Genomic DNA, 24,576 nt, shown 5'->3' with positions numbered 1-24,576 from the left:
TTTAAGTATTTTAAAAATGAGGCCTTTATCAGAATATTTGGATATAAAGATTTTTTCCCAAGTTTTCTGCTTCTCTTATAATCTTGTCTGCATTGGTTTTGTATAAACCCTTTTTAATTTAATATAATCAAAATTATCCATTTTGCATTTCACACTATACTCTAGTTCTTCTTTGGTCATAAATTCCTTCCTTCTCAGATCTGAGAGTAGACATCCTTTGTTCTTCTAATTTGCTTATAATATCACTATGTCTAAATCATGAACCCATTTTGACTTTAGGTGTTGGTCAATGCCTAGTTTCTGCCATACTATTTTCCAATTTTCCCAGAAGAATTGCTTGCATTCTCAAAGTTGGAAAAGGGGATTAGGGAAAGAGGGAGAAAATCTGGAACTCAAAGTTTCAAAAACGAATAATTTAAATTGTTTTTAGATATAACTGGGGAAAAATAAAATACTAAATTTTAAAAAGGATGTTTTCTTGATATTAAAAAATTATCATTTCCCACTGACTTTTGTACCTTTTCAAAAAAATCATTATTAAACATTTGTGACTAAAAAATTAAAAAAAATTACATTCAACAAAAATATTTATTATCTTTTATGTGATTTTATATAAAATGTTAACTTGCAAAATGGATACAATGATAAGATAATTATTTTTGTTACAAAATTTTGGGGTTTACAAAATGATTTACTGGAGAAATTGTAATATCCTTGATACATCCTTCTTGGAACCAAAAAATTGTTGAGTGTGTTTGGGGCAATTGCACCTACCCAAACTGACTACTCAGGAGTCACTCCAAATGATGTACAGAAAGAATTTATTAGAATCTCGAGAAGCGGACCACCCTGGCCTGTGGGCCCGAAAGGACAGCAAGGTTACCCACAGAAAGAGAGTCATTCACTTGAAGATGCTTATAACTTTTATACATTTCAGACAAAGAACCCCCCAAATCCCACCCTCTATAGGTTGTGATTGGTTACATAAACCTTTATCTCCCTATTTGGTCAGTGGAATGCAGTGGAAAAGGTGATATACAGCTTCGGCCACTTAATTCCTTCTTTGGACAATGGAATGCAGTCCAGGGCTCATCTAAAATCACGTGACTGGGGTCTATAGGCCTGATCTACTTTTGTTAACAATCTCTGATCAATATCTGCTTAATCTGTAAGTTCTTCACCTTTCCACACAAGTGGATCTCTTTTCAGGAATAACTTTATTATGTAAAGTGGGGCATTCTTTTATTGTTTGTTTCTGACCCATATAACTTAATTTTAAAACTTTTCACTTCATTAAAATTAATGTTTTTTTCTGGTTGTTTTTTGCAAACAGTTATTCAAAAGCTTACTGTAATCAGTACAATTGATGAAATGGGAAAACATTTGATATTATGTCTTCCAAAGAAATAATGTGAGAAATGCATATCCTTTGGAAATAATATTCCCAGAAAATGAATAAAACAATAACAGCTAGCGTTTATATAATAAAGTTTATAAAGGCAATTTACAAATATTAATTTATTTTCCTTTATAACAACTATAGGAGATTGGAATTATTGTTTTCCTTATTTTAAAGATAAGGAAACTGAGGCAGACAGAAGTGAAGTGACTTCTTAGGATCATATGGCTAATCATAGGGTCATATAGGAAGCATCTGAGGCTGCAGATCTGTACTCAGTTCTTGCAGACTTCAAGTCTAGAGCTCTATCCATTGTGCTTCATCATCACAAAAGTAAAAGAGACCATCTAGCCAAGCCGTATTTCAGTTCACTAGTTTTCACTCACATCCAACTCTTTGTGATCCATTTGGGGTTTTCTTGGCAAAGTTACTGGAGTGCTTTGCCATTTCCTTCTCCAGCTCATTTTGTTCCCTCCACAATAAACCATTTAACTTTGAATAGTTTTCTGTACTTAAGACCATGTTGATTAACATTGTATTTTAGAAATGGTACCAGAAACAAGTTCATGGCATTCTTCTGATTTGAATCGGAAATGATACCTTCCTTGGCATATAAATAGGTGCTTAATAAATTTCTAGAGCACAAACCTTGCCTGGCTCTTAAGTCATTTTTTTCCCCCTACATGGATCAGGACACCTAGCTGCCCCTAAATAGGTCCTTAATAAATGTTTATTGACTGACTGACTGTTAATTGATTAAAGATGATAGGTTTTAGCAAATGCTTGTGGACTGACTGAAAGTCATACAGTGTATGTAACTTAAATTCTTTTAGAAGACATATGAGTACATTTACAGTAAAGCAAACACTGTTAAGACCCTAGGACCACAGAAGTTGACTGATCCATGCCTCATTTTACAAATGAAAAGCCAGAGACAAAGAAAACACGGAATATAGATTAGAGGCAGCATTTGAATCCAGGGCCTTCCAATCTAGAGCCATTATTCTATTCTTTTACCAAGCTGCCTTGAAAAGTAAACATTATCATGTTATTTATTAAGGCAAAATTCCCCAGCCAATATATTCATATGCATGAATCACAGTCACCAGAGGAGCTAAAAGTGGAAAATGTAACCAATTTAAACCAAGAATAGTTTTTTGAAGTTTTAAAAACATGGAATAGAATGAGAGAAGCTGGGTTTGAAACTTGGCTCAGCTCCTAAGCCTAAAATCAGAAACTAATGAGTTTGAATCCAAACTCAGACACTTGTTAACTTCATGATTATGAACCAGTCTCTTAAATTGGCTGCCTCACTTCCTTCAACTATAAAAGAGGGAAAATAAGAGCAACTATCTTATAAGGTGGTTGTGAGAATCAAATGAGGTAATATTTGAAAAAGTCCAGTGCCTAGCACATATTAGACACTATACAAATGTTTATTCCCTTCCTTTTCTCTCAGATATTATTCCTAAATTACTAATTCCTTAAAAACTAATGAGGAAACTCATTCTCAGAGAGGTTAAGAGATTTTCCCCTAGAAACAAATTAAGTTAAAATTAAAAAATAAAAAGTATATTTTTACTCTATTTTTATTGTCTTTTTTGTATTTTCTTTTGCTACATGACTAATATGGAAATACGCTTTGTATGACCTCACATGTATTGCTGATATCAAATTGCTTGCCTTTTCAAGGTGGAAGAGGGAGGAGATAAGAGAATCTAGAATTCAAACTTTTAAAAAATGAATGTTAATTTTTTACATATCACTAGGGAAAATGATATATTAAAATGTATGTAATTGGGGAATATTTAACCAAATAAATAAAAGTAATTACCCTCCATCCTCCCTCTCCCACCCCCCAAAAAATACCATTATAGCACACTACACATACTATTTTCCACCTTCCCCTTCTCCTTAGCCTCGAGAAATCCTGGGTATTCTGAACATTGAACATTTTAGTGCAATTTAAAGCCTTAATAGTTTAAAACTTCAGTTTCTGGATATCATATATGCTTCCAGATTTATCCAAGAAAACCTAGAAATTGTAATGAGTATTCATAATTTTATTTTGATTTGGGGAGGGATTAAAAAAAGGCCCTCCTAGTCCCTGAAAATGCAGTTCCTACTAAGAAAGCTTTGAGAACTGGCAAATCCTCTGGCCAAGAACTATGACTAATTTAATTCCTAAAGTCCAAGTCTTGTGCTATAGAATTTTCTGGTCACGAGTTCAAGTATCTTGTCAATTTGACTTTGTTCTATCACCACAAAAATATGTCTGTTATTCTTTTTTTTAAAAATCAGTTCAAGTATATATACATACATACATATATGTATATATATATTAGTAGAAGTTATATTCATGAGTATCTATCTTTTCTTTACCTTCTTGTAAATTATTCTTTTGTTCTCTGGCTGCAAACCTTTTATACTTTAACCTTTTTTTTCTCCCTTTGATCCCACCCTCACCCCCAAGCAGGCTATAGTTAGGAAAGGATGTATTTGTGTACACACACATATATATATATATATCCACATATATACACACACACATACTCTTACACATCTTTCTTATGTTTGTGGACTCTTTGCTTTAATTGTGCTTCTGAACTTGCCTTGCTATTACATAACCTCCTCCCATCCATCTCTCTTGTCTTCTTCCCTCACCCTTTGCTTCCCTGTCTGCCCATCTCCCTGCCCCTTATTTGTTTTTATGGCTTTTGGAGGATGCTATACTCTTCATGGTATATATGTAGTGTTATCTATTGAACCTATTCCCTATGTGAGTAGGTTTTCAAAATTATGAGTCCTCCTCCCCCTTCTAATGCCTCTGTATCTATTCTTCCTTTCCACCTCATTTGCATAACATAATTACCATTTTTACCTTAACTCTGCCTCAATCTTTCTTTTGAGCTACCCTATTGCTGATGTCAGTCTTAAACATATGATATACATTTCACATATTAAAAAAATACAATTTGTCCATGTTGAGTTCCTTGAAATTGATCTTTGATATTGACTCTTATAGGTTAAATTTTCTATTAAATCTGGGTGTTGTGGATAGAAAGTCCTAAAACTCTGCAAGTTCATTGAATATCCTTTTTTATCTTGTTCAATATCATAGATAATTTTTACTAGATATGATATTTTTGGCCACAGACCTAGTTATTTTGATTGCTGCTAGATATGATTCAAGAATCTGTGATCTTTTATAGAAGTTGTTACTAAGTCCTGTACAATTCTAATTATAGCTCGTATACATTGATTTTTTTTTCTTGTTTCTTGAAAATCTCTTTCTTTAATCTGGGGCTTTTGAAATTTGGAAATAATATTCCCATGTGTTTTCCACAAAGGAGCTCCTTGAGGTGGTGATCTGTGGATGTTTTTTTCTATTTCTACTTTTCCCTCATATTATAACATTCAAGGCCAATTTTCTTGGATTATTTCTTGCATTATTTTGTCAAGGTGTTTTTTTTTTTTTTTTTGTCACAACTTTCAGGCAGTCTAATTATTCTTATATTTTATCTTCTTGATTTGTTCTCCAGATCTGTCATTTTTCTTATAAGATGTTTCACACTTGTTCTATTTTTTCATTCTTTAAAATATTTTGTTTTTTCATGGTCTCTCAAAGCTTCACTGGCTTCCCTTTGCCCAATTCTAATTATTAAAGAGTTATTTTCATCTTTTAGACTCTGTATCTCCTTTTCTAGTTGGTTAATTTTTTTCATAATCTTGTTTTTCTTGGATGATTTAAATTATTTATTTTTCTTTTTCCTCAATGTCTCTCATTTGATTGTTAAGTTATTTTTTGAGTTCTTCTATAAATTCTCTCTGGGCAGGGAGTCATCTAATGTTAATCTTTGGGATGGAAGAAGCTCTTTTTACTTGAGTGTTGTCTTCTGAAGATGAATCCTGGTCTTCCATATTCTCACAGTAAATTTCTATGGTGAGGTTCTTTCTTCTTTGCTGGTTCATTTTAAAAAAATTAACGTGAGCATCTCTAATCTTGGGATGGGGGTGGTGCCTTTAACTTCACTTGAGCTCTCCCCTTTGACCTGGAACCCCAAAGCAAGAGATCCCCTGTCCTCCAAGTGCTAGAAGCTAGCAACATTCCTCCCCGCCTCCCCGGCCCCCCCCCTCTTGCTTCTTCTCCGGGCCACATCCCAGCAGCACAAGGCCTGGTGTTCCTAATTAGCCTAGTTTCATTCAGACTCTTACTCCACATGAAGTCCAGGAGAAGAAAATTTCTGTGTTTCCAGCTGAGGCTCCAGCCAAACCCAGCTAGCTCCACGGAGCTGCACTTGGCATTTGTCTCTTCCTGGAGGTGTTTGTCCTTCACATGGTTAATCCCTGACCCAGGGTTTTCTTCTGATCTTCTCAGATTGTATCTTGAGGGCCCTCTATTCTGCCCCAAGTCTTCTTGATTTTTGACCAGTCTATGTTTGCCCTGAGGTGCAAGTTTGTTCTATTTGTAGAGGAATTCTGAAAAGCCTCTGTCCCTTACTCTCAATCAATAATTTTGGGGCCTCTACTATTCTACGTAGGCAAAATTTCCCTTCAGAAAAGCTGGTTACCACTAAGCGATTTAGAAGAGTTGATCAGATACAATAGTGGTAATTCAATTAATTGGATAATCAATTAATCTGGGTAAATACTTACCCAGAGCCTATATCGTATCAGGTACTATGTTAGGCTTTGGGCACACAAATACAAAGCCAGACAAGGCTCAAGCAACTTACATTTTATAATAAAGAAGAGGCAATTGAATTATATGACTAAAATTGGCTTAAGTACAGCTGGCTGGTAAAGTATACAGTTCTGGGTTTAGAATCAGGAAGACTCATCTACCTGAATTTCAAATTCAAACAATTACTAGCTGTATCATCCTGGGCAAGTCATCCAACTTGGTTTGCTTCAGTTTCCTCACCTGTAAAATGAGCTGGAGAAGGAAATGGCAAAAAACTCCAGTATCTTTGCCAAGAAAATCCTAGATTGGGTCACAGAATAACAATACTATTGAGAAAAGTAAATGCACACAGGTAGTGTGCCTGGATGATCCACTTTTTGTTTCCTATAATTCCCTGAAAGTTTTAGAAAGGTACCAGAAATTGAGTATTGATTATCAAAAGAACCTGGCATTTGGGGAGTCAGAAAGAGTAGAATCAGAAGATCTGGATTCATAATCCTATTTGTGTGACCTTATGAAAATGATGTAAACTCTTTTGCTTTGTTTCTTTATCTGTAAATTGATAGGGAGCTGTGATAATGACCTCTGAGGTGAATATAGATAGTATGAAACTTTTTTTCCTTCCCTAATATTACCACTGAAAAGAACTAGGAAGGCCCGCTTTATAGGTCAGATCCAGGTTTGCAGAGAAGTTTCCCAACGAGATTCTAGTTTTAACGGAATTTAGTCTGTCACCTTTTACCTTAGATGTCAACCTACAGTCGGAGCAGAGGTATCAAACACATTGCTGCTTGAGTGACTCCTTTAAGGGATTAAAATTTAGTTAGGAAATGTTTCATTCACCAAATAGAAATACAATAGAATATCGTTGTCACAAAAAGAGATTTTCTGAGATAAGAGGCTGCCCCCGGGATCCTAACTAGAGGTTTAGTGTCATGCCCACCTTCTATTTCAATGTAACTATATAGTTTCAGGGCAAGGGAAGTAGAGGGAGTAACAAGTTATTTTTTAAATCAATAAAATTTCTTTTTTTTAGAAAAAGTATATTTTATGTACAGGAAACAATCCTATTAATAGTTTGAATGCTTTGCAGGGGACTAGATGAAGACCCCGCAGCCTCCAGCCTCCTGCTTTTCCATTTGTGAGCCGTATCTGAACGAGGGAAGGACGTGATTGGGAGCGGGTGGAGCGGGGTAGAATCTCAGGAAGAATACCAGATCTACAGAGAGCTTGCTCCCAGAGTTCGGGCTGCCACCGAATTCCTTGGCAAGGATTTATCTAAAATTGTTACTTTGGCGGGGATTCGGAGGCTCTTAGCGTCTCTTAACACTTGCAACCAAAACATCACCGGGCTAAGCAAGCAGCTTGGGTATCTAACTCACTGCTTCCTTCTTCTCTCCCCAGAAGCGAGGACACTAAGTCACCGGAGGTTCTTCACGTGTGGGCAGAAGCCCTCCGACCCTCACCTCCGCTCCTGGGGGCTCCGGCCCCTCCCCCTCGGGCTCTGCAAGGGTTAAAGAGGACGTCTCAGCGCGGCGCCGGGGGGTAGTTTCCATCCCTCCCTTGGCCCACGCTCTTTCCTCTCCACCCCACCCCTCCCGCGGGAACCGAAGGGGCAGAGCGTTTCTCGCCAGGCGCTGCCTAGGTGCCAGCTGCACTTTCGCAGGAGCAGTTGCGCTCCGGTGCCCTTGCTCGGGCTCCCTTTCATCCTTCCGGGCTTGTAGCCATCCTGAAGATGGCGGCTTACAAACTCCTCTCCTCCGGGCTCAGACTCAGCGTCTCCTTTCCTGGAGTCAGGGGCGCCCGGAGCGGAGCCCCGCTAGCCCAGGTAACGCGCTCTCCGGGGGCCCGAGGCGGGGGGTCTCCGAGGCTGCCGTCCCCGTCGGTGCTCCCACGGCAGAGACGGACTTCAGGGTGGCGGCGGGAGAACCCCGCCAATCTGCGGCGTCCGAGTCCCGCGCACCTTCAGCACATGTGGCTTTTGCTTGCCCCGCTCCTTTGCCCCGGGCCCGCCCAAGCTCGGAGAGAGCCCCCGGCCCGGGAAGGTGGGATGGGAAAGGAGACGGTTGGGAGGGCGCTTGGGATGTGTGGGGTGCTGGGCGCCCCGTGCCCGGCTCCCGCGATGGGCGGGGGGCTTTGGCAGGGTCCGCTCTCCTCTGCCCTGCCGCTGGCTGCTGCGCGCCCGGGTTTTCCGGGCTGGAGGGGCGCGCCGGGGAAGAGAGGGGAGTCCTCTTGTTCCTGCGTGGGCGTGTGTCGCTGCTTCGGGGGAGACGGGGGCTTGGAGAAAGTTCCGGCCCCGGACAGGTTAGCCTGGAATACTCCCGCCCCGAGCTCGGAGCCGGAGGCTCCCCCGCCCTTCGGGGGAAAGACGTTGAGCTAGGGATGCTCCTGGGAGGGGTGGGGATGTGCCCTTGGGACGCGCCGGGGGAGGGAGAGGGGCTGCGGTGGGAGGGAGACGCGCAGGAGCCCTGCCGAGCGGAGATGCCGGACCTTGCCGCTAAGTCGGCCTTTTAGGCGGCGCTGGAGCTCGGCCCCCAGAAGCCGCTCCGCAGCTTGGCTTTCGCTTTCTGAGACGCTTTTTGGGGGCCGGAGAGGCCCGCTGAGAGCTGGATCCATTTCGCTTATCTTGATTCTTTCTTCTCATGCTCACCTAGTTATTTATGCCCAGAGGGCTCCCATGGAACCTTACCGTTCCTATTTATTTCATGAAGGAAGGAATAACTGGGTCTTAAACTAGGTCTGTTCCACACGACTGATATCTTTTTTGTTTATGAGATTACTTCTGGTCTACTCACTCTACTGGAGGCGGCATTTCTAAGCTAGTTCCTAGTACAAGCTGCCCTTCTCCGTGTCCGATCTCCTTTCTTCCCTCTGTCCCCTTCGTTCTCCCTCCTACCTTGTCTTCCTTTTCTCTCTCTCACTCCTCCTCAACAAGAAATCCTAAGATCAGCTAGAGTTCGTTAGGTCTCAAAGTTCACTTGATCATAAAAGATTGAACTGGGCTTGCATAGTCAATGAGAGTGCCTTTTCGTTAAAAGGGAAGAGGAAAGGGACAGTTTTTTAGGCCCAACAGGAGTCATGCGCACAATAAGTTGCAATAGATATTTATTGGTTTGATTTTGGCCAGTGAAATTAATGGACCCCTTTTAATTCATGAATTACTTTCAACACTAGGGAAATGACTGCATATGTGTGTATATATATATATATATATATTTTTTTTTTTTTTTAAATAACTTTTTATTGACAGAACCCATGCCAGGGTAATTTTTTACAACATTATCCCTTGTACTCACTTCTGTTCCGATTTTTCCCCTCCCTCCCTCCACCCTCTCCCCAAGATGGCAAGCAGTCTTATACATGTTAAATTGGTTACAGTAGATTTTGGATACAATGTATGTGTGCAGAACCGAACAGTTTTCTTGTTGCTCAGGGAGAATAGGATTTAGAAAGTATAAATAAACTGGGAAGAAGAACAAAAATGCAAGCAATTTACATTCATTTCCTAGTGTTCTTTCTTTGGGTGTAGCTGCTTCTATCCATCCTTGATCAACTGAAACTAAGTTAGATCTTCTCTTTGTTGAAGAAATCTACTTCCATCAGAATACATCCTCATACAGTATCGTTGTTGAGGTATATAATGATCTCCTGGTTCTGCTCATTTCCCTCAGCATCAATTCATGTAAGTCTCGCCAGTCCTCTCTGTATTCGTCCTGCTGGTCATTTCTTACAGAACAATAATATTCCATAACATTCATATACCACAATTTACCCAACCATTCTCCAATTGATGGGCATCCATTCATTTTCTAGCTTCTGGCCACTACAAACAGGGCTGCCACAAACATTTTACTGCCAATATATTTTTAAAAGACTGTGTTTATTTTTGAGCAGAACAGCTTTGGCAAGGGAGTGGAGAGTAGCAGGGCAACGCAGGTGTTTCACCAAGTTTTGAGTCACCTGCAGAACTTGATGACTTAAAATTTTATTGTAATAAAGTGTAAAATTTGAGGTAAAATTTTTATTACTGTTATCTTGGCATTTTACCATCACAGAATTTTTATTGTTACCTATGATGAATGTTACTTGATACCTGAAACAATCATTTCATAGAGAAGATACTGCTTCATTTTTGCTGAACATTTAAGGTGTTAAAATAAGGCTTAAGTAAAAAAAAAGTAAAGGTGTAAGTAAGGACTAATTTACAAATGTGTAATGGAAAAACTCACTGCCTTGGCATCTGTAAGATCTAGTTTTGGTTCTATCAATAATTAGCTGTGTAACGGGTCAGTCACTTTAAAACTTGGTGGCTCTTTGTCCAAAATTAGATTAGATATTAGTAATAAGTCACTTTTATTTAGTTTCTTAAGGCTTATGATACTCTTTCCTTAATAACCTTGAGGTAGCTGGGTAATTCAAATCTGTTCTAGCTTTTAAAATTCTATTGTGTAGAATTTAAAAAAAAACTTTATTTTTTTTTAAATTAGTGGAATGGCACTACATTCTCCTGTCACTCTGTGTTTAAATTGTCTGTCCCCTGTAACTGAAATGCTTTTCCTCACTTCTAGTCTCATAGAATCCCTCCTATTCTTCAAAGTTCAAGTTAAGCATCACCACCTATCCCTACTGCCAGGCACACATTACATGATTTAAAAGTTCTTGATTGCTAATTGGTTGTTGGCTTATGCTAGGAATTAAATATTTAAATAACTGAATATCATGTAATTACATGATGAAGCAGTGATGGACATTTATGTTATAACTATATTTTCTTCTCTGAGGACAGAAAAATACGTTTTTTAAATCTCCCATCTTCCTTAAACACATAGTTCCCACTATTATTAGAAGCTTAATTTATGCTACATATTTGCTTTTTAAGTTAAGCATCCTTCACTGATTATTCATTGGTTACAGAATTTATACCTGACAGGGATCTTGGAGATCATCTTTCTAGTCCAATCTCTTCATTAAGGAAATATTCTTGCACCTCACTTTGCTTGCTGTAAAGGGAGAAGGACAATTGTCCACAATCACGAAATATTAAAAATAGAAATGACCTTAGAGGTGTCTCAGCCACCTTCTTTTACAGAAAAGGGAACTCAGACCACGAGACATTAAATTTCTTGCCTCTGGCGCCACACTCCATAAGTGGGCAAAGCCTGGTATTTGAAGCCAGGCCCTCTTTTGTCTGGTTCATCACTTCTTACTATCTGCACCTCATATAAGATCATGATGAATTCTTCAAAATGAGGTATGATTTCCTGTCATCTCTTGTGCTTTGCTCTAGTAACTACTCAAAATCTGTGTGCATGTATCCAGCAGGGACATCTGCTTATCTCTTGATGGTACCATAGATCCTTGTCTACCTGTTAAGTATAGATGAGCTGCATGATTTTGGATTTTAATTTCTGAGGTTCCTTATTTATAAAAGAAGTCTGAGGGAACTCCCAGATCACTTTCATCTTTAATATTCAGTGATTCTGAAACTATAGGTTTTTCTTCTTTAACTGTCTTTATTACACATAGTAACACAATCTGGTAGAAGAAAAGCTTTCTAATAGAACATAGATGCAAAGTTTTTCTTGATTGTCTCCCTCCTACCCCCAATCAAATATTCTTACAATGTAAGAGTGTTTTTGTTTGCCACATAGAGTTTAATGACTTGGCTATGCTCATTGACCTAATAAAAGTCAGAAACAAAATTTGAACAATTCTCTTGCTGATTAACTAGAGTGCTGAACCTAAGAGTCAATCAGTAACCATTTATGATGTACCTGCTGTATACCAGATACTATGTCCACATGCTGTGGTGATTTCCCAAATATAATACATCCTCAATAGTTGTTGGGGTCGGAAGTTTGTACGCTGTTAAAAACCACAAAGTCCTTGCATGTTTGGATAAGTAAATAGTGTCTATCAAAAATGAAAAATCAATTTACTTTCCTATTTCCCTTGTATAAAGTGAAGTTGGCTCCGTATCTTTTTTTCCCCCACATTCTAGGGATGTGGTTGCTACTTTTCCACCAGCACTTGCCATCACACTCAGTTTTACAAAGATCCAGTGGAAGCAGTCAAAGATATTCCAGATGGATCCACACTCCTAGTTGGTGGTGAGTAACTTCATTCCTTTTCAGCATATAGGAGTGGACTTATCTTGTTATTCAGTTGAGGGACACAGTTCAATGGTGGAACTATGAGGCATCATTACTGTTCTGGATAAATTATTTGTGATCAAAAAACAATCCTGAGATAGGGATAGTGACACGTCAAGATTGTGATTCCTTTGGAATGGGCAATTCCCAGATGAGGAAGCTTCCAATGCTGGCCAGCACTTTCTCTGTCACCTGTCATTTGGGAAAGCTGCACAGTTACTGAGTTGTGAAGGGTCTTATCCAGGATCATATAGACATTATATATAAAGGATGGAATTTGAACTCAGATTTTTCCAGTTTCAAGACTGCTGATTCTTGAAAGAGTACTTGTATTTTTCTGGTTTTTTATTGTTGGAGGTATAGCCACATTAATTCTCATTCTTTTCTTGTTTCTCTCTACCTCTATATATATACACACTCACATACACATATACATATATAAGTACACATATATATATATATATATTTATATAAAATTTATATGTATGTATGTATATACATATATATATATATATTTACTTGTCCTTTCTTTTGATTCCTTTTTGTTACAATGGAAAACCAAGCTTTTACTTGTATTAGTCTCACTGATAGTAGTCTTTTTTTATAATAGCTTTTTATTTTCAAAATTTATGCAAAGGTAATTTTTAAAATTCACCCGTGCAAAACCTTGCTTTCCAATTTTTTCTCCCTTCCTCCCCTAGACAGCAAGTAATCATATGTTAAGCATATACAATTCTTCTATACATATTTCTACATTCTAAGAGTAGTCTTTATTTTTAAAAATTTATTTTTATTACACATTACTTTATGAAAAATGTTGGGAGAGAAAAATCAGAGCAAAAGGGAAAAACCATGGGAGAGAAAAAGAAACAGAAAAAAGAAGTGAACATAGCATGTATTGATTTATATTCAATCTCCTTAGTTCTTTTCTAGATGCAGATGGCATTTTCTGTCCAAAGTCTATTGGGATGGTTTTGGATCACTGAACCACTGAAAAGAACCAAGTCTTTTATAGCTGATCCTTGTACATTCTTGCTGTTATTGTGTACAAATGTATTCCTTTTCTGCCTGTTTTGTTCAGCATCAATTCTTGAAAATCTTTCCAGGCCTTTCTAAACTCAGCTTTTTCATCATTTTTTTTATAGAAAAATAATATTCCTTTATCTCCATCCACCACAACTTGTTCAGCCATTCCCCAATTGATGGGCATCTACTCATTTTCCAATTCTTTGCTACCACAAAAAGAGCTACTACAAATATTTTTGCACATGTGCGTTCTTTCCCTTCCTTTATGATTTCCTTGGAATACAAACCCAGTAGAAACACTGCTGGATCAAAAGGTATATACAGTTTGATAGCCCTTTGAGCATAGTTCCAAATAGCTCTACAGAATGGCTGGATCATTTCACAACTCCACCAACAATGCATTATTGCCCCAGTTTTCCCACATCCCCTCCAACATTTATGATTATCTTTTCCTGTCATCTTAGCCAATCTGAGAGGTGAGGTGGTTTTAATTTGCATTTCTCTAATCAGTAGCAATTTAGAGCATTTTTTCATATGATTGTAGATGACTTTAATTTTGTCATCTGAAAATTGTCTGTTCATATCCTTTGATCATTTCTGATAATAGTAGGCTAAAACATTTTATAAACTATATGCTAAAATTTTTATAACTTGAAGAGATCTTTCAGATAATTTTGGTTCGATTTCTTTTTTTCAGGAATTGGAAAAGGCTTTCACTAATTCCTAGAAAAAAATGACATTTCTTTCTTTTAATTTGCATAGCATTTTATATTTCTTTCATTATATATCTACTTTCTGCCTTTTATCATAGCATTGTGTACATAGCTTTTCTGCCTTTTAGACTATAAATTCTAGGAGGCAGGGGGATTGTCTTAACTTTTCTGTGTTTCTCACAGCACCTGACTTGTGGTTTTTACTTGTGTGTGACTTGCTGTTCAGTCATTTTCAGTGATGTCTGATCCATTAGAGGTTTTCTTAGCAAAGTTACTAGAATGGTTTACCAGTATGAGGAATTGAGGCAAACAGGATTAAGTGACTCACTCAGGTTCACACAGCTACTAAGTATTTGAAGCTGAGGAGATTATTTTTCCAAACTCTAGGCCTGTCATCTAGTTGCTCTAATAAGTTTTTAGTAAGTGCTTCTCAGGTTGTAGGCATTGGGGATACAGAGACAAATGGGAAGTGGTACCTACCTTTAAGTAATTTATCCAAGTGTTGGAAGGCATAACTTGAATTCTTTCTAAATCCAGGATAAGAAATCTATCTGCTACCCATGCTGCCTCTTGTAGCCAACCATATGGGAGGTAAATAACAAAACAAAATAACAATCTAACTTGTCCATTATTACCAGTATTGTATTATAGCTCAAAGCTTTGACTAGAATTTTTTTTTTAGTTTTATATAAATTGAAATGGGACTATAATTCAATCACACCTAATAAATTTAGCATTTTTTCATTTCCCTTTACTATTTACATAGTCATTTTAAATTAAAACAAAAAGCATAAGCATTGCTATCACTCCTAAGAAAAGACTTTCTTAAACTTTGCTCATTCTTTTGGGAATACTATAGGTTTTGGGCTCTGTGGAATTCCAGAAAACCTCATAGGAGCTTTATTGAAGACTGGAGTAAAGGGACTAACTGCAGTAAGTAATAATGCAGGGTAAGTATCTTCAACAACCAGTTTAAAAGATGTTGACAAATTGTTGGATTATCATTTAATGAAATAAAATAATTTAATGAATAAAAATAATAAAAAAAAACCCTGAAACAAAGGAAACTCTTTAATAGAAGGGAAACATAAACAGTTTGGAGATTTCACTTACCTGGCTTCATTTGTTTAACTGTTTTGAGAGCCAGTGGACACAATTAAAATTGTAGGAAGCTTTCAAAATAATTTTCACCTCTTACTTTTGGTAAGATTTTTTTTCCTTAAAAAACCTTGAAATTTACAGTTAACATTGGGATATGTAGTTCTCTGTTATATTTTGGATGAAAAGGCTTTTGGGTCAGTCCTTCCTTATTGTGACCAAAAGACAGATATTTAGAGCAAGAAGAGACCTAAGAGATAATTTAATCTAATTGCATTAGGGGTTAGAAGTAGATACCCATAAAGGTTAACTAATTTGTCCAAAGTTCCATGAGTAATAAGTGTTAGAACAGCATTTGACTTCAGAGATCTTAGATTCTTAATCCAATGTTCTTTCTACTTTTTTGAGCAACTCAAGTACTCTCACTTTTTCATTTTTTCTCTCTTCTCTCTCTTTCTCTGTCTCTGTCTCTCTCTTTTTCATTCACACACACACACACACACACACAACAAGGTCATATCTATATCTGTCGCTAATCTATCACTGTATTTATCTATAATCATCTTTGTCTGTCTGTCTTTCCTTTTCCTCTCTCATTTTGTCCCTTTTCCTCTCTGTTTCTCTCTCTCTTGCAAACTGCTAATGTTTAATTGCAAATATACCATGAATTATTTAGTTAATATGAAATATGTTTTAAATATCTGCTTTTGGTCATTTCATTGTTCTTGTGATCTAGATACCTGAATAGAGAATGTATTTATTAAATTTATGGATTATGCCATGTCAATTTGGGATGGAGTTGTGTGAAGATCGCGTATTTTAAATCAGCAGGAGTCAGGAGCTCAGGCTAGGGGAAAATCGTCAGTCTTTATTCTCAGTGAAGAAGGATCGGAGGTGGAAGAGAATCGGCGATAGCAATGTGTGCAGCTGAGTCAAGAAGCTAGCTAGACCAGCAGCCACACGACCAGCAGCTAGGAGTATGGAACCAAGGTCAATCTCTCCCAGCTTCTCTTCCTGTCTCTCTGTCTCCACCCACCAAAATTGTCATTTCCTATACAACACATCAGGACTTGCACGGAGAGTGGGCAGGGACCATTCTTTATCCAATCATGTACATTAATAGAGTATAGCCCAATTACTATTTAGCCTCACGTACTTGGGACCTCAGTGCATCAACTCAAACCTCAGCCCATTTCATCTCCCGCTTTCTTTTATTTTAGAACACAGGTGGTCATGCCATCCCTGACTCCTCAGGGAGGTCAGAGCCCCCAAGGGGAGGTGATCACAGCCTCCCTAACTTCTCAGGGAAGGAGGTGAAAGCACTAAAAAGGAGATGATCGCGCCCTCCCTGACATCTCAGGAAGGGAGATGAAAAGCACCAAAGGGAAGTGGGGGTTGCTAGCGGGTTTCTGGGCTGAAGGGTCTTATTATGCACAAACCCATCAGCATGGGAGGTATTACACAAGCACATAGCAATAACGCAGAGGCTATTAGGGATGACCCTCCCCTCAGTCAGTGCAGGCTCGATGTGGTGTAACAAACATGAATTGTACACGCAAGTAGCGGAATAGCAAACAATATAAATCAACATGGTGTTGGAAGGAGGGTATGTAAACAACAGTTACACATACACCTTCTTCAGCAGCCAAGAGATAGTCCAAAACCAATCTATTGTCCATTGCTTCACATGTCAGGGAATCCAATGATCCCCCTGAACTTTTGAAGTCCTGCAAAAGTCTTTTTATGTGTTAGGGAATCCAATGATTCCAGCAGATTTTGAAGTCCTGTAACAGTCTTATCATTTCTCAGAGAATCCAATGATTCCTGAGGGTTTTGAAGTCCAACAATCTTTGATGTCCATGAGTCAAACGCCATAACTGCCACGCTTTTTCAATGGTGAGCACAATCAGCAACAGAACCACCCGATATTTCTTGGGTCTTCTCCTTTGTTTCAAGGGTCTGCTCTTCTCTCTGCGATGGACAAGGTGAATATGGCTCGTTGGCACCCATCTGATTCCTTCTCCACTTGTAGAGATATAAGCAAACCCTCTCCCCAAAGCGGTTAGCCTATCTGGTCCCTTCCATTCACTACTTTCTGGGTCTCTCCACATCACCTGGCGATTATCTAAAGATAGTGGAGCTGCTCGCACTGGACACTGACCTTCCGGTGGGTTATAAAACCTGTCTGCTGGAGCCAGTGCATCTTTGTCAAAAATCAAGAAGTTAATAGTATAAAGAGCTAGATTTAGAAGTTCTCTAGGGTTACTGTGGCTCTTCCTGTCTCTCTCTGCCTCCACCCACCAAAATCGTCATTTCCTATATAACACATCAGGACTTGCACAGAGAGTGGGCAGGGATCATTCTTTATCCAATCATGTATATTAATAAGAGTATAGTCCAATTACTATTTAGCCTCATGTATTTGGGACCTCAGTGCATCAACTCAAACCTCAGCCCATTACAGAGTTGGGGGAGTGAAAGGGAGAGATGATATTAGGGCTTATCAAAAATTAAAATGATTTGATTGATAAAATGATTAGGAACCTATAGTAATGTTTGATGAAAGGAAGTCCAAGGGAAGGACAAAACTGCAGGTAAAAAAAAAATGGTGAAGGATTAGTTTTGTTCACTTAGGAAAAAGTGTGAAAAGACTTACATTATATAAAGGGTAGACTGAGACAATGATGTAAAACTGTCATATACAAGATAACTTAGAACACAATAAAACACTGGACTTGATTCTGTTATGTTCATGCTTATTCTTGCATACATGTCTCTAGTCATTTGTATCAAGGTAATTTTATTTAAGGAGGCAAGAAGTGTACAAGAAGCAGATTGGAGAAAAGCAAAAGAAAAAGGGCTTTGACTCCAGGGTGTGACCTTTATTTTACATAAGCTATTCCATTTTCTCTTCCACCCTCCTCACTCCTTTGGGAAACAGAAATTCGCAAAGAGTTTTCTTTTATGGGGTTCTGGAGCCATTTTAATCCCAGTTTTTTGTAGTTTAGTTATCATTTCACCCTTGTCTGACTCTTTGTCACCTCAGATGGGGTTTCTTTGGCAAAAATATTGGAGTCGTTTGCCATTTCCTTCTGCGGCTTATTTTACAGAGACCAACAGACCCAACTACTAAATGTCTGAGGCCAGATTTGAACTCACATGATGAGTCTTTCTGACTCTTACCCTGTATTCGGTCCAATATGCTACCTAGGTGCTTTCTTAATTCTGATATTTTAATAACTATAATAGATCCATGATCTTATCAATGTGGATAGGCTCGTAGCTCTTCAGCAATACAGATTTCAACTCATTGATGCTTGTTCATGTTCAGCATTTATTGTTTGCCCTTGTTTTCTCATATGTATTCTCTTCAGGGAATCCATCTAACATGGGGTCAAAGATAGCCAGCTGAAAGAGACTTTGGAGGTCATCAAATCCAGTCCCCTCATTTTACTTATGAGGAACCTAGAGTGACTGACTGGCTTAGGATCACATAGCTACTAAGTGTCAGAGGTGGGATACACTGGGGTATCTTCCTTTGCATCTCTTGATGGAGGATTATGCTCTCATTATGTTACTGCCCCCCTTTTTTTTCCTATTATGCATTTCTCTCTGCTGATATCCTTTATCTCTGTGTTTCTTGAGCAATTCTTTGTTGGTAATGTACTTGCAGTCTGCTTATGTTTGCCATATACCATTTTTATACCATTGATCTTTGGAGCCATTTCTACTTTTTTAATTATTTAAAGGCTGGGATGTCCCTTGACTTGCTGTCTGCAACCAACCTAGTGGAGAGCCTCATGATCAGTGAGTGATGAATTCTTTGACCATGGCAACAAAGAAAAGTATAAAATAGTCCTTTTGTCTTGTTCTCTACAGACTTGCTTGCAGATGAAAGAAAATGGGACAAAGAGTTCCAAGAATCACACCATTCTTAGACATATACAAACATTAACTCAGCTGTTAAGATTGTAGATATGAGATCTTTGTAGTGAATTGGGCATACTATTGAATGAACTGAATTTTATCCGTCTTGACAAGTAGGTGGCCCAGTGAGTTAGTGCTTGCCTGTAGTCAGAAAAATCCGGTTAAGATACTTAATTGACTTTGTAATCCTGGACAAGTTGCTTAGCCACTGCCTGCTTCAGTTTCCTCATTTGTAAAATGAGTGTAATAATAGTATCTGCCTCTCACTGTTAAAAGGATAAAATGAAGTGTGTGTATGTGTGTTTATATATATAAGCACTTTGTAAACCACAGTGCACTATTCAAATACTATTATTATTATTGTCTAATTGCTATGAAGAAAATAGGAAAAAAGTTACAGTAGAAATGGAAGGAAAGTTCACTTTGGAGAAGCAAATAATGACAAACAGTTATATGCGTAGAGCATTTATTAAGTCTTTATTCTGTGCTGCCAGGCATTTTGCTCAGTTGTAGTAATATAAATTTGTTGCTGAGTCATTTTTCAGTTGTATTGGATTCTTCATGACCCCATTTGGGGTTTTCTTAGCAAAGATACTAGAGTGATTGGACATTTTCTTCTCCAGCTCATTTTACAAATGAGGAAACTGAGGTAAAGAGGGCTAAGTAATTTGTTTAGGTCACACACAGTGTGTGAGACTGGATTTGAACTTAGAAAACGAGTTTTCCTGACTCCAGACCTGACACCCTCTCCACAGTGTTACCTAACTACTTAAGGATACAAATACAAGTAAGAAAGCCCTTTTCCTCTAGGAGCTTATATTCTCCTAAGAGATTAGCACCTAAAGGGGAACTGAACCCATGTAAACCCCATGTTATGGTGATGTGATATGGAGCAGGCCAGGAAATGAAATGGATACCTGGGGCTTGGCCAGATAAAGCAAAAGCTTATCTATCAGAACCTAGAGATCCTGGAGAAAGTAGAGAAGAAGGAGATAAAGAAATTGGAATTTGTTTCACTCGATTTCAATTTTAAAAAATCATTTAGAAACCTAATACATAATATTCTCTGATACCTAAGAAGTCTCTTCAAAAGTTCTATTCTGATGCTACATTGAGGTAAGCTTCAGTAAGATTTCTAAAATTGGAGTTTCTGAAATTGTTAGAGAAAAAGAAACTGGTATTATTTCAGGCTGGGTGGGCTTTGAGTATGTAGGCTTGCAGGGATTGCAGTCTAATATAGGGAGATATAGAATTTATCAATAGATGTCTTAGGGACCATCTCTAAACAATAGACCACTTTGAGAATTTAAGTTTGGGTAGGCTTTTCCTCCACAGAAGGTTAGCTACTAGGTGATAAACATTTTGGGCTACAGTCACAATTGAAATCATTTCCTAGGGAGAAAGAGGATCTTAACCTGGGGTCAATAAATTTGTTTTTTTTTTTTTTAAATAAAATTTTAATAACTATTTCATTATGATTAATTTTCTGTGTAATCCTATGTATTTATCTTATGCATTTAAAACTTTTTTGAGGAGGACTTCATATTTTTCACTAAACTTTGTCAAAGGGGTTCAGTGGAACAAAGAGGTCTCAGAGGATGTTCACTTTAAGGGATTATTGGCTGCTTGGGTAAAGTACACCAATGAAATCTTGAATTTTTTCAACGTATTGAAATTACCTAAGAAGTGTGTTTTCTATGCCATCTACTGGCTAAATATTTGTCTTTTTTTTTTTTTTTTTTTTAAACTAGTTAGAGGAAAGAAAAGGTGGTGTTTTAGGGATTTTAAAGTAGAAAATTCTTCATAAAGTCATTAGCATATCTTTTGACACTGACACTTTTTATTAAATTGATGTTGCAATTAGATTTTGGATGAGGGTATATTTTGGTAGAAATAATGAAAAGACATAAATCTTGTCAACCATATGCAAATGAGAAGAGCAAATCCTTTATGTGTCATGTAAAAATGGGCAGTACAGTTAAAAATCATTTTAAGGAATGAATTAATCCTGAACCATTGGACAATGTTACGTGCCAACAGTACTATATTTAATCCAACCTGTACATGATCAGACAATTAATGGGTACATTTGTCACTACCTTAGAATTCCTTACCCATTTGACTTTCCAATGTTGAAAGTCCTATTGATTATACATTTCAGTTTCTATTTTTTCCTCCACTCCAGTTCTTGTACTTTGAAGCATTGCTATGAAAATTATAAAATTACTGATTAGTTCCATGATAAATTTATAACATATATTCTCAATGCATCCTCATTGATGATACTTGGCAGGGTTTCTTTTTTAAAATAATTTTCATCTGTTGTTATCTCCTCTATGTTACATAAATTTCCAAACATTTTTTTTAAAGCCTGAAAACTATCCCTCATCCATCACTTTGCACATTTTGTTGCCTTCTATTTCTGAGAAGATTGAGGTCATTGGTTGTTTTTTATTCTTTTCTCACTTCAGATTTCTTTGTATTTTTCTCTTTCCCTTTTCCACATACTTTAAAAAATGTTTTGTTGATTTCTTTTGTCTTTACATTGAAGTCCTTTCCTGTTTTCTTCTAATTAACCCACCTCTTATGGGGGGAAAAAGGGTAAAAAATTAAGTTAAATCATTTGCTTCACAAACTTTGTCTAATCGATCACTCTCACCTTCTCCCCTCTCCCCCATAGGGAAGAATGTAGTTATGTCTTTTCTAAGATCTTCATGGATTTTCTTTCTATTACTCAGAGTCCATCTTCCTTGTTAGTGATCCTTTCGTTTCTAACCTTATTACTCATTTGTCCTTCCTTACTGTACAGTAATATTCCACTACATTCATTTATCATAGTTTTGTTTTATTCACTAGTCATTCTTCATTTAGCACCTAATTTGTTTCCAGTTCTTTGCTACCGCAAAGGGTTGCTATGGATATTTGGCTCTCTATTAAGCCATTGTTTCTGGCTTTGACTTCCTTGGAATATATTCAATAATGAGAACCCTGATTTTACTTTCAAAATAAGTCTTATTGATGCGTTTTGTCTTTATACTTAATTATTTCTAGGTATACCTTGCCCCGGACATAAAACCTTCCCTTGTGACAATGGAAAAAAAAAATAAACCCTATAGAAAAAAATAAACCTATATAGAAACACATTTCCCACTGCTGAAAAGGAGGTGGAATTTTTGTGGTTGGTTCTGTGCAACTGTATTTGGTCATTATTACTTGTGTCCGGTTTCTCAAAGACGGAAGATTAGGGATTAGTAACTCGGCCAAACTCTCCTAATATTCCCCTGCAAACAACTTTAAAATGATGTCTGAATCTAATTCTGGATTGGCAGAGCCAATAAAAGATCAGGGGAGACACTTTTCTGGGCTAAGACAACTGAGGAGGTCAGCAGGGGATGACTGGTGTCAGAAAAGCAGCTTCAGGATCTCCTAGCCCAGAGCCACTAATGGTGGAATAACTTGTCAAGATAGAGATTAGGAGGCTTTAGCTGGCTGGTTACAGATTGGGAGCAGTTCAGGGACACCACCCCCCACTCTGAAGTTCTGGGTCACAGTTCCAGGACAGAGAGAAGTGGACAATTATAAGAGAGCAAAGGCTCACAATTCCAGAGTCAAGAGGAACTTCAGTGCAAAGGCTACAGAGGAGTCTGTTTAAAGTGCCGGGAAAATCTCTCCCCTGAATTTCACCACCTTGGAAGTACTGAAAACTTGCAGAGCCCCAGAACAAGCTCTGAGAACAGTAGCATTACACAAAGCTTGAAGCTTGGGACAGTGTCTCCCGACCCTAGAGAAGCAGAGCCCAACTTTAATGTAAAGTTCAAAGTCAAATTGAATAACAAGAATAACCTACTCAGCAATTGAGGACTTTAAAGCATTTTTGATGAAAAGACCAGAGGTGAATAGAAAATTTGACATTCAAATATAAGACTCAAAAGAAGCATAAAAAAGATAAATGTGAATGAGAAATCATAAGACTCAACAAGGTTAAACTGTTTACATTTCTTTATGGAAAGATGATACATGTAATTCCTAAGAACTTTATCATTATTAGGGCAGTTAGAAATAGTCTACATAGAGATCATAGGTATGAATCAATTATATTAGAATGAACTTTAATCTCATTATAATTGGCTCAAAGAAGGAAGTACACTTCACACCCACCCACAACAGTCACAATTACTTGGATGTAGAAGTGTATCTTGTCCAAAAGGGAAATAGAAGGGGAAGGGAGAAGAGATGTTTTGAGGGAGGGGAAAGAATGCGGAATGGAGGAGATAATAAAAGGGAGGGTAGATTAAGGAAGGCAATGGTTAGAAGCAAAACAGACTTTTAAAAAGATTAAAAAAAAAAGATAAAAAAGATGAAAATGGTATGGAGGTAAATAGACAGCAATCATAATTGAATATGAATGGGATGAGCTCACCCACAAAACAGAAGTGGGTAGCAGAATGAATTATAAACTGGAATCTAATAATATGTTGTCTAGAAGAGACACACTTGATACAGAAAGACACAGAATTAAAATAGATGAAGTACAATTTATTATGCTTCAGCTGAAATAAAAAAAAGGCAGGGGTAGCAATTACAATCTCACCAAAAATTGATCTAATTAAAAATGATAATTAAAAAATCATGGAAACTATCTTGACAAAAGGTAATAACAATAAAGACAATGAAGTAATGTCAAAAATTTTTATAAATGGTTTCTCTGAAAATAAAAGCTATTCCCCAGTTGATAAGGACCCATGGGATATGAGGTAATGAATAGAGTGAATTCAAATCTAGCCTCAAACAATTACTAGCCATGTGACCATGGGGAAATTTGCTTCAGTTTCTCATCTGTAAAATGAGCTGAATATGTAAACTGCAAACCACTGTAGTATCTTTGCCAAAAAAACTTTAAGTGGAGTCATAGAGTGTGGTGTTCTTTTTCTTTAAAATATAAGATGGTTCTCTCTGGGGGAGAAGGTTTCTTGGGAAAGTTTTCTGGAGGCAGCCTTAGTTTCAGTTGAAGTAAATAATTACTCCAAAATGCAGCCAGCTGATAAAAGTTCAGATCTTTTATTGTGTCCTTCAATATAACCCGGTTAGCTCAGGCCTATCTCTCTGCTTGGTTCCAAGAGCTCTGCCCGAATGTCTCCAAAACCAAAGGTTTGTCTTTCTGACTCCAGCCAGAATCAAGGTGGAAGATGCAATGAATCTCTCTTGCCTTCAAGAGAAGGTTTGTAGACTTCCTCCCAGAGCGCTCCTCTCTCTCTCTTGCCTTCGAAAGAAGCCTTGTAGGCATCTTCCCAGAGTGCTCCTCTCCGATCCCTGGGAATGTTCCCAAGTAACTCTCTGGAGGGCTCACTGGAGCTGTATGCTCTCTGGCCCTGAGAGCTTCAAGGCAGGTGTGAATTCAGATATCTCCTACTAAACCCTGAAATCTCTCAACCATATGAACTCCAATGAGTACTTAAATATTTCTTGTTTTTATGAGCTTTCTAAAGGTGTGGACACAAGCATTATTGTCTATCAGTTATACTTAGTACCTTGTTTCAAATTCTGGCCCAAAATATCTCCTTCTAAGATCAAATCAAT

At 37.6% G+C, this 24,576-nt stretch overlaps 1 protein-coding gene across 1 annotated transcript in view; it reads left to right on the top strand.

The window, feature by feature from the left end:
* Nucleotides 1-7,468: 7,468 nt before the first annotated feature.
* OXCT1 (3-oxoacid CoA-transferase 1) overlaps nucleotides 7,469-24,576 on the top strand; it is a 180,542-nt gene continuing 163,434 nt past the window's right edge. The window contains exons 1-3 of the mRNA XM_031964557.1: nucleotides 7,469-7,911; nucleotides 12,085-12,193; nucleotides 14,834-14,924. Coding sequence (XP_031820417.1) covers nucleotides 7,819-7,911; nucleotides 12,085-12,193; nucleotides 14,834-14,924 — 293 coding nt within the window. The 5' untranslated portion in view covers nucleotides 7,469-7,818. The remainder of the gene's footprint in view (nucleotides 7,912-12,084; nucleotides 12,194-14,833; nucleotides 14,925-24,576) is intronic.

This window comes from Sarcophilus harrisii, chromosome 1 (assembly GCF_902635505.1).
Source record: "Sarcophilus harrisii chromosome 1, mSarHar1.11, whole genome shotgun sequence".
NCBI lineage: Eukaryota > Metazoa > Chordata > Mammalia > Dasyuromorphia > Dasyuridae > Sarcophilus > Sarcophilus harrisii.
The sequence above is the reverse complement of the archived record's forward strand: the minus strand, read 5'-3'. Positions and strand labels throughout refer to the sequence as shown.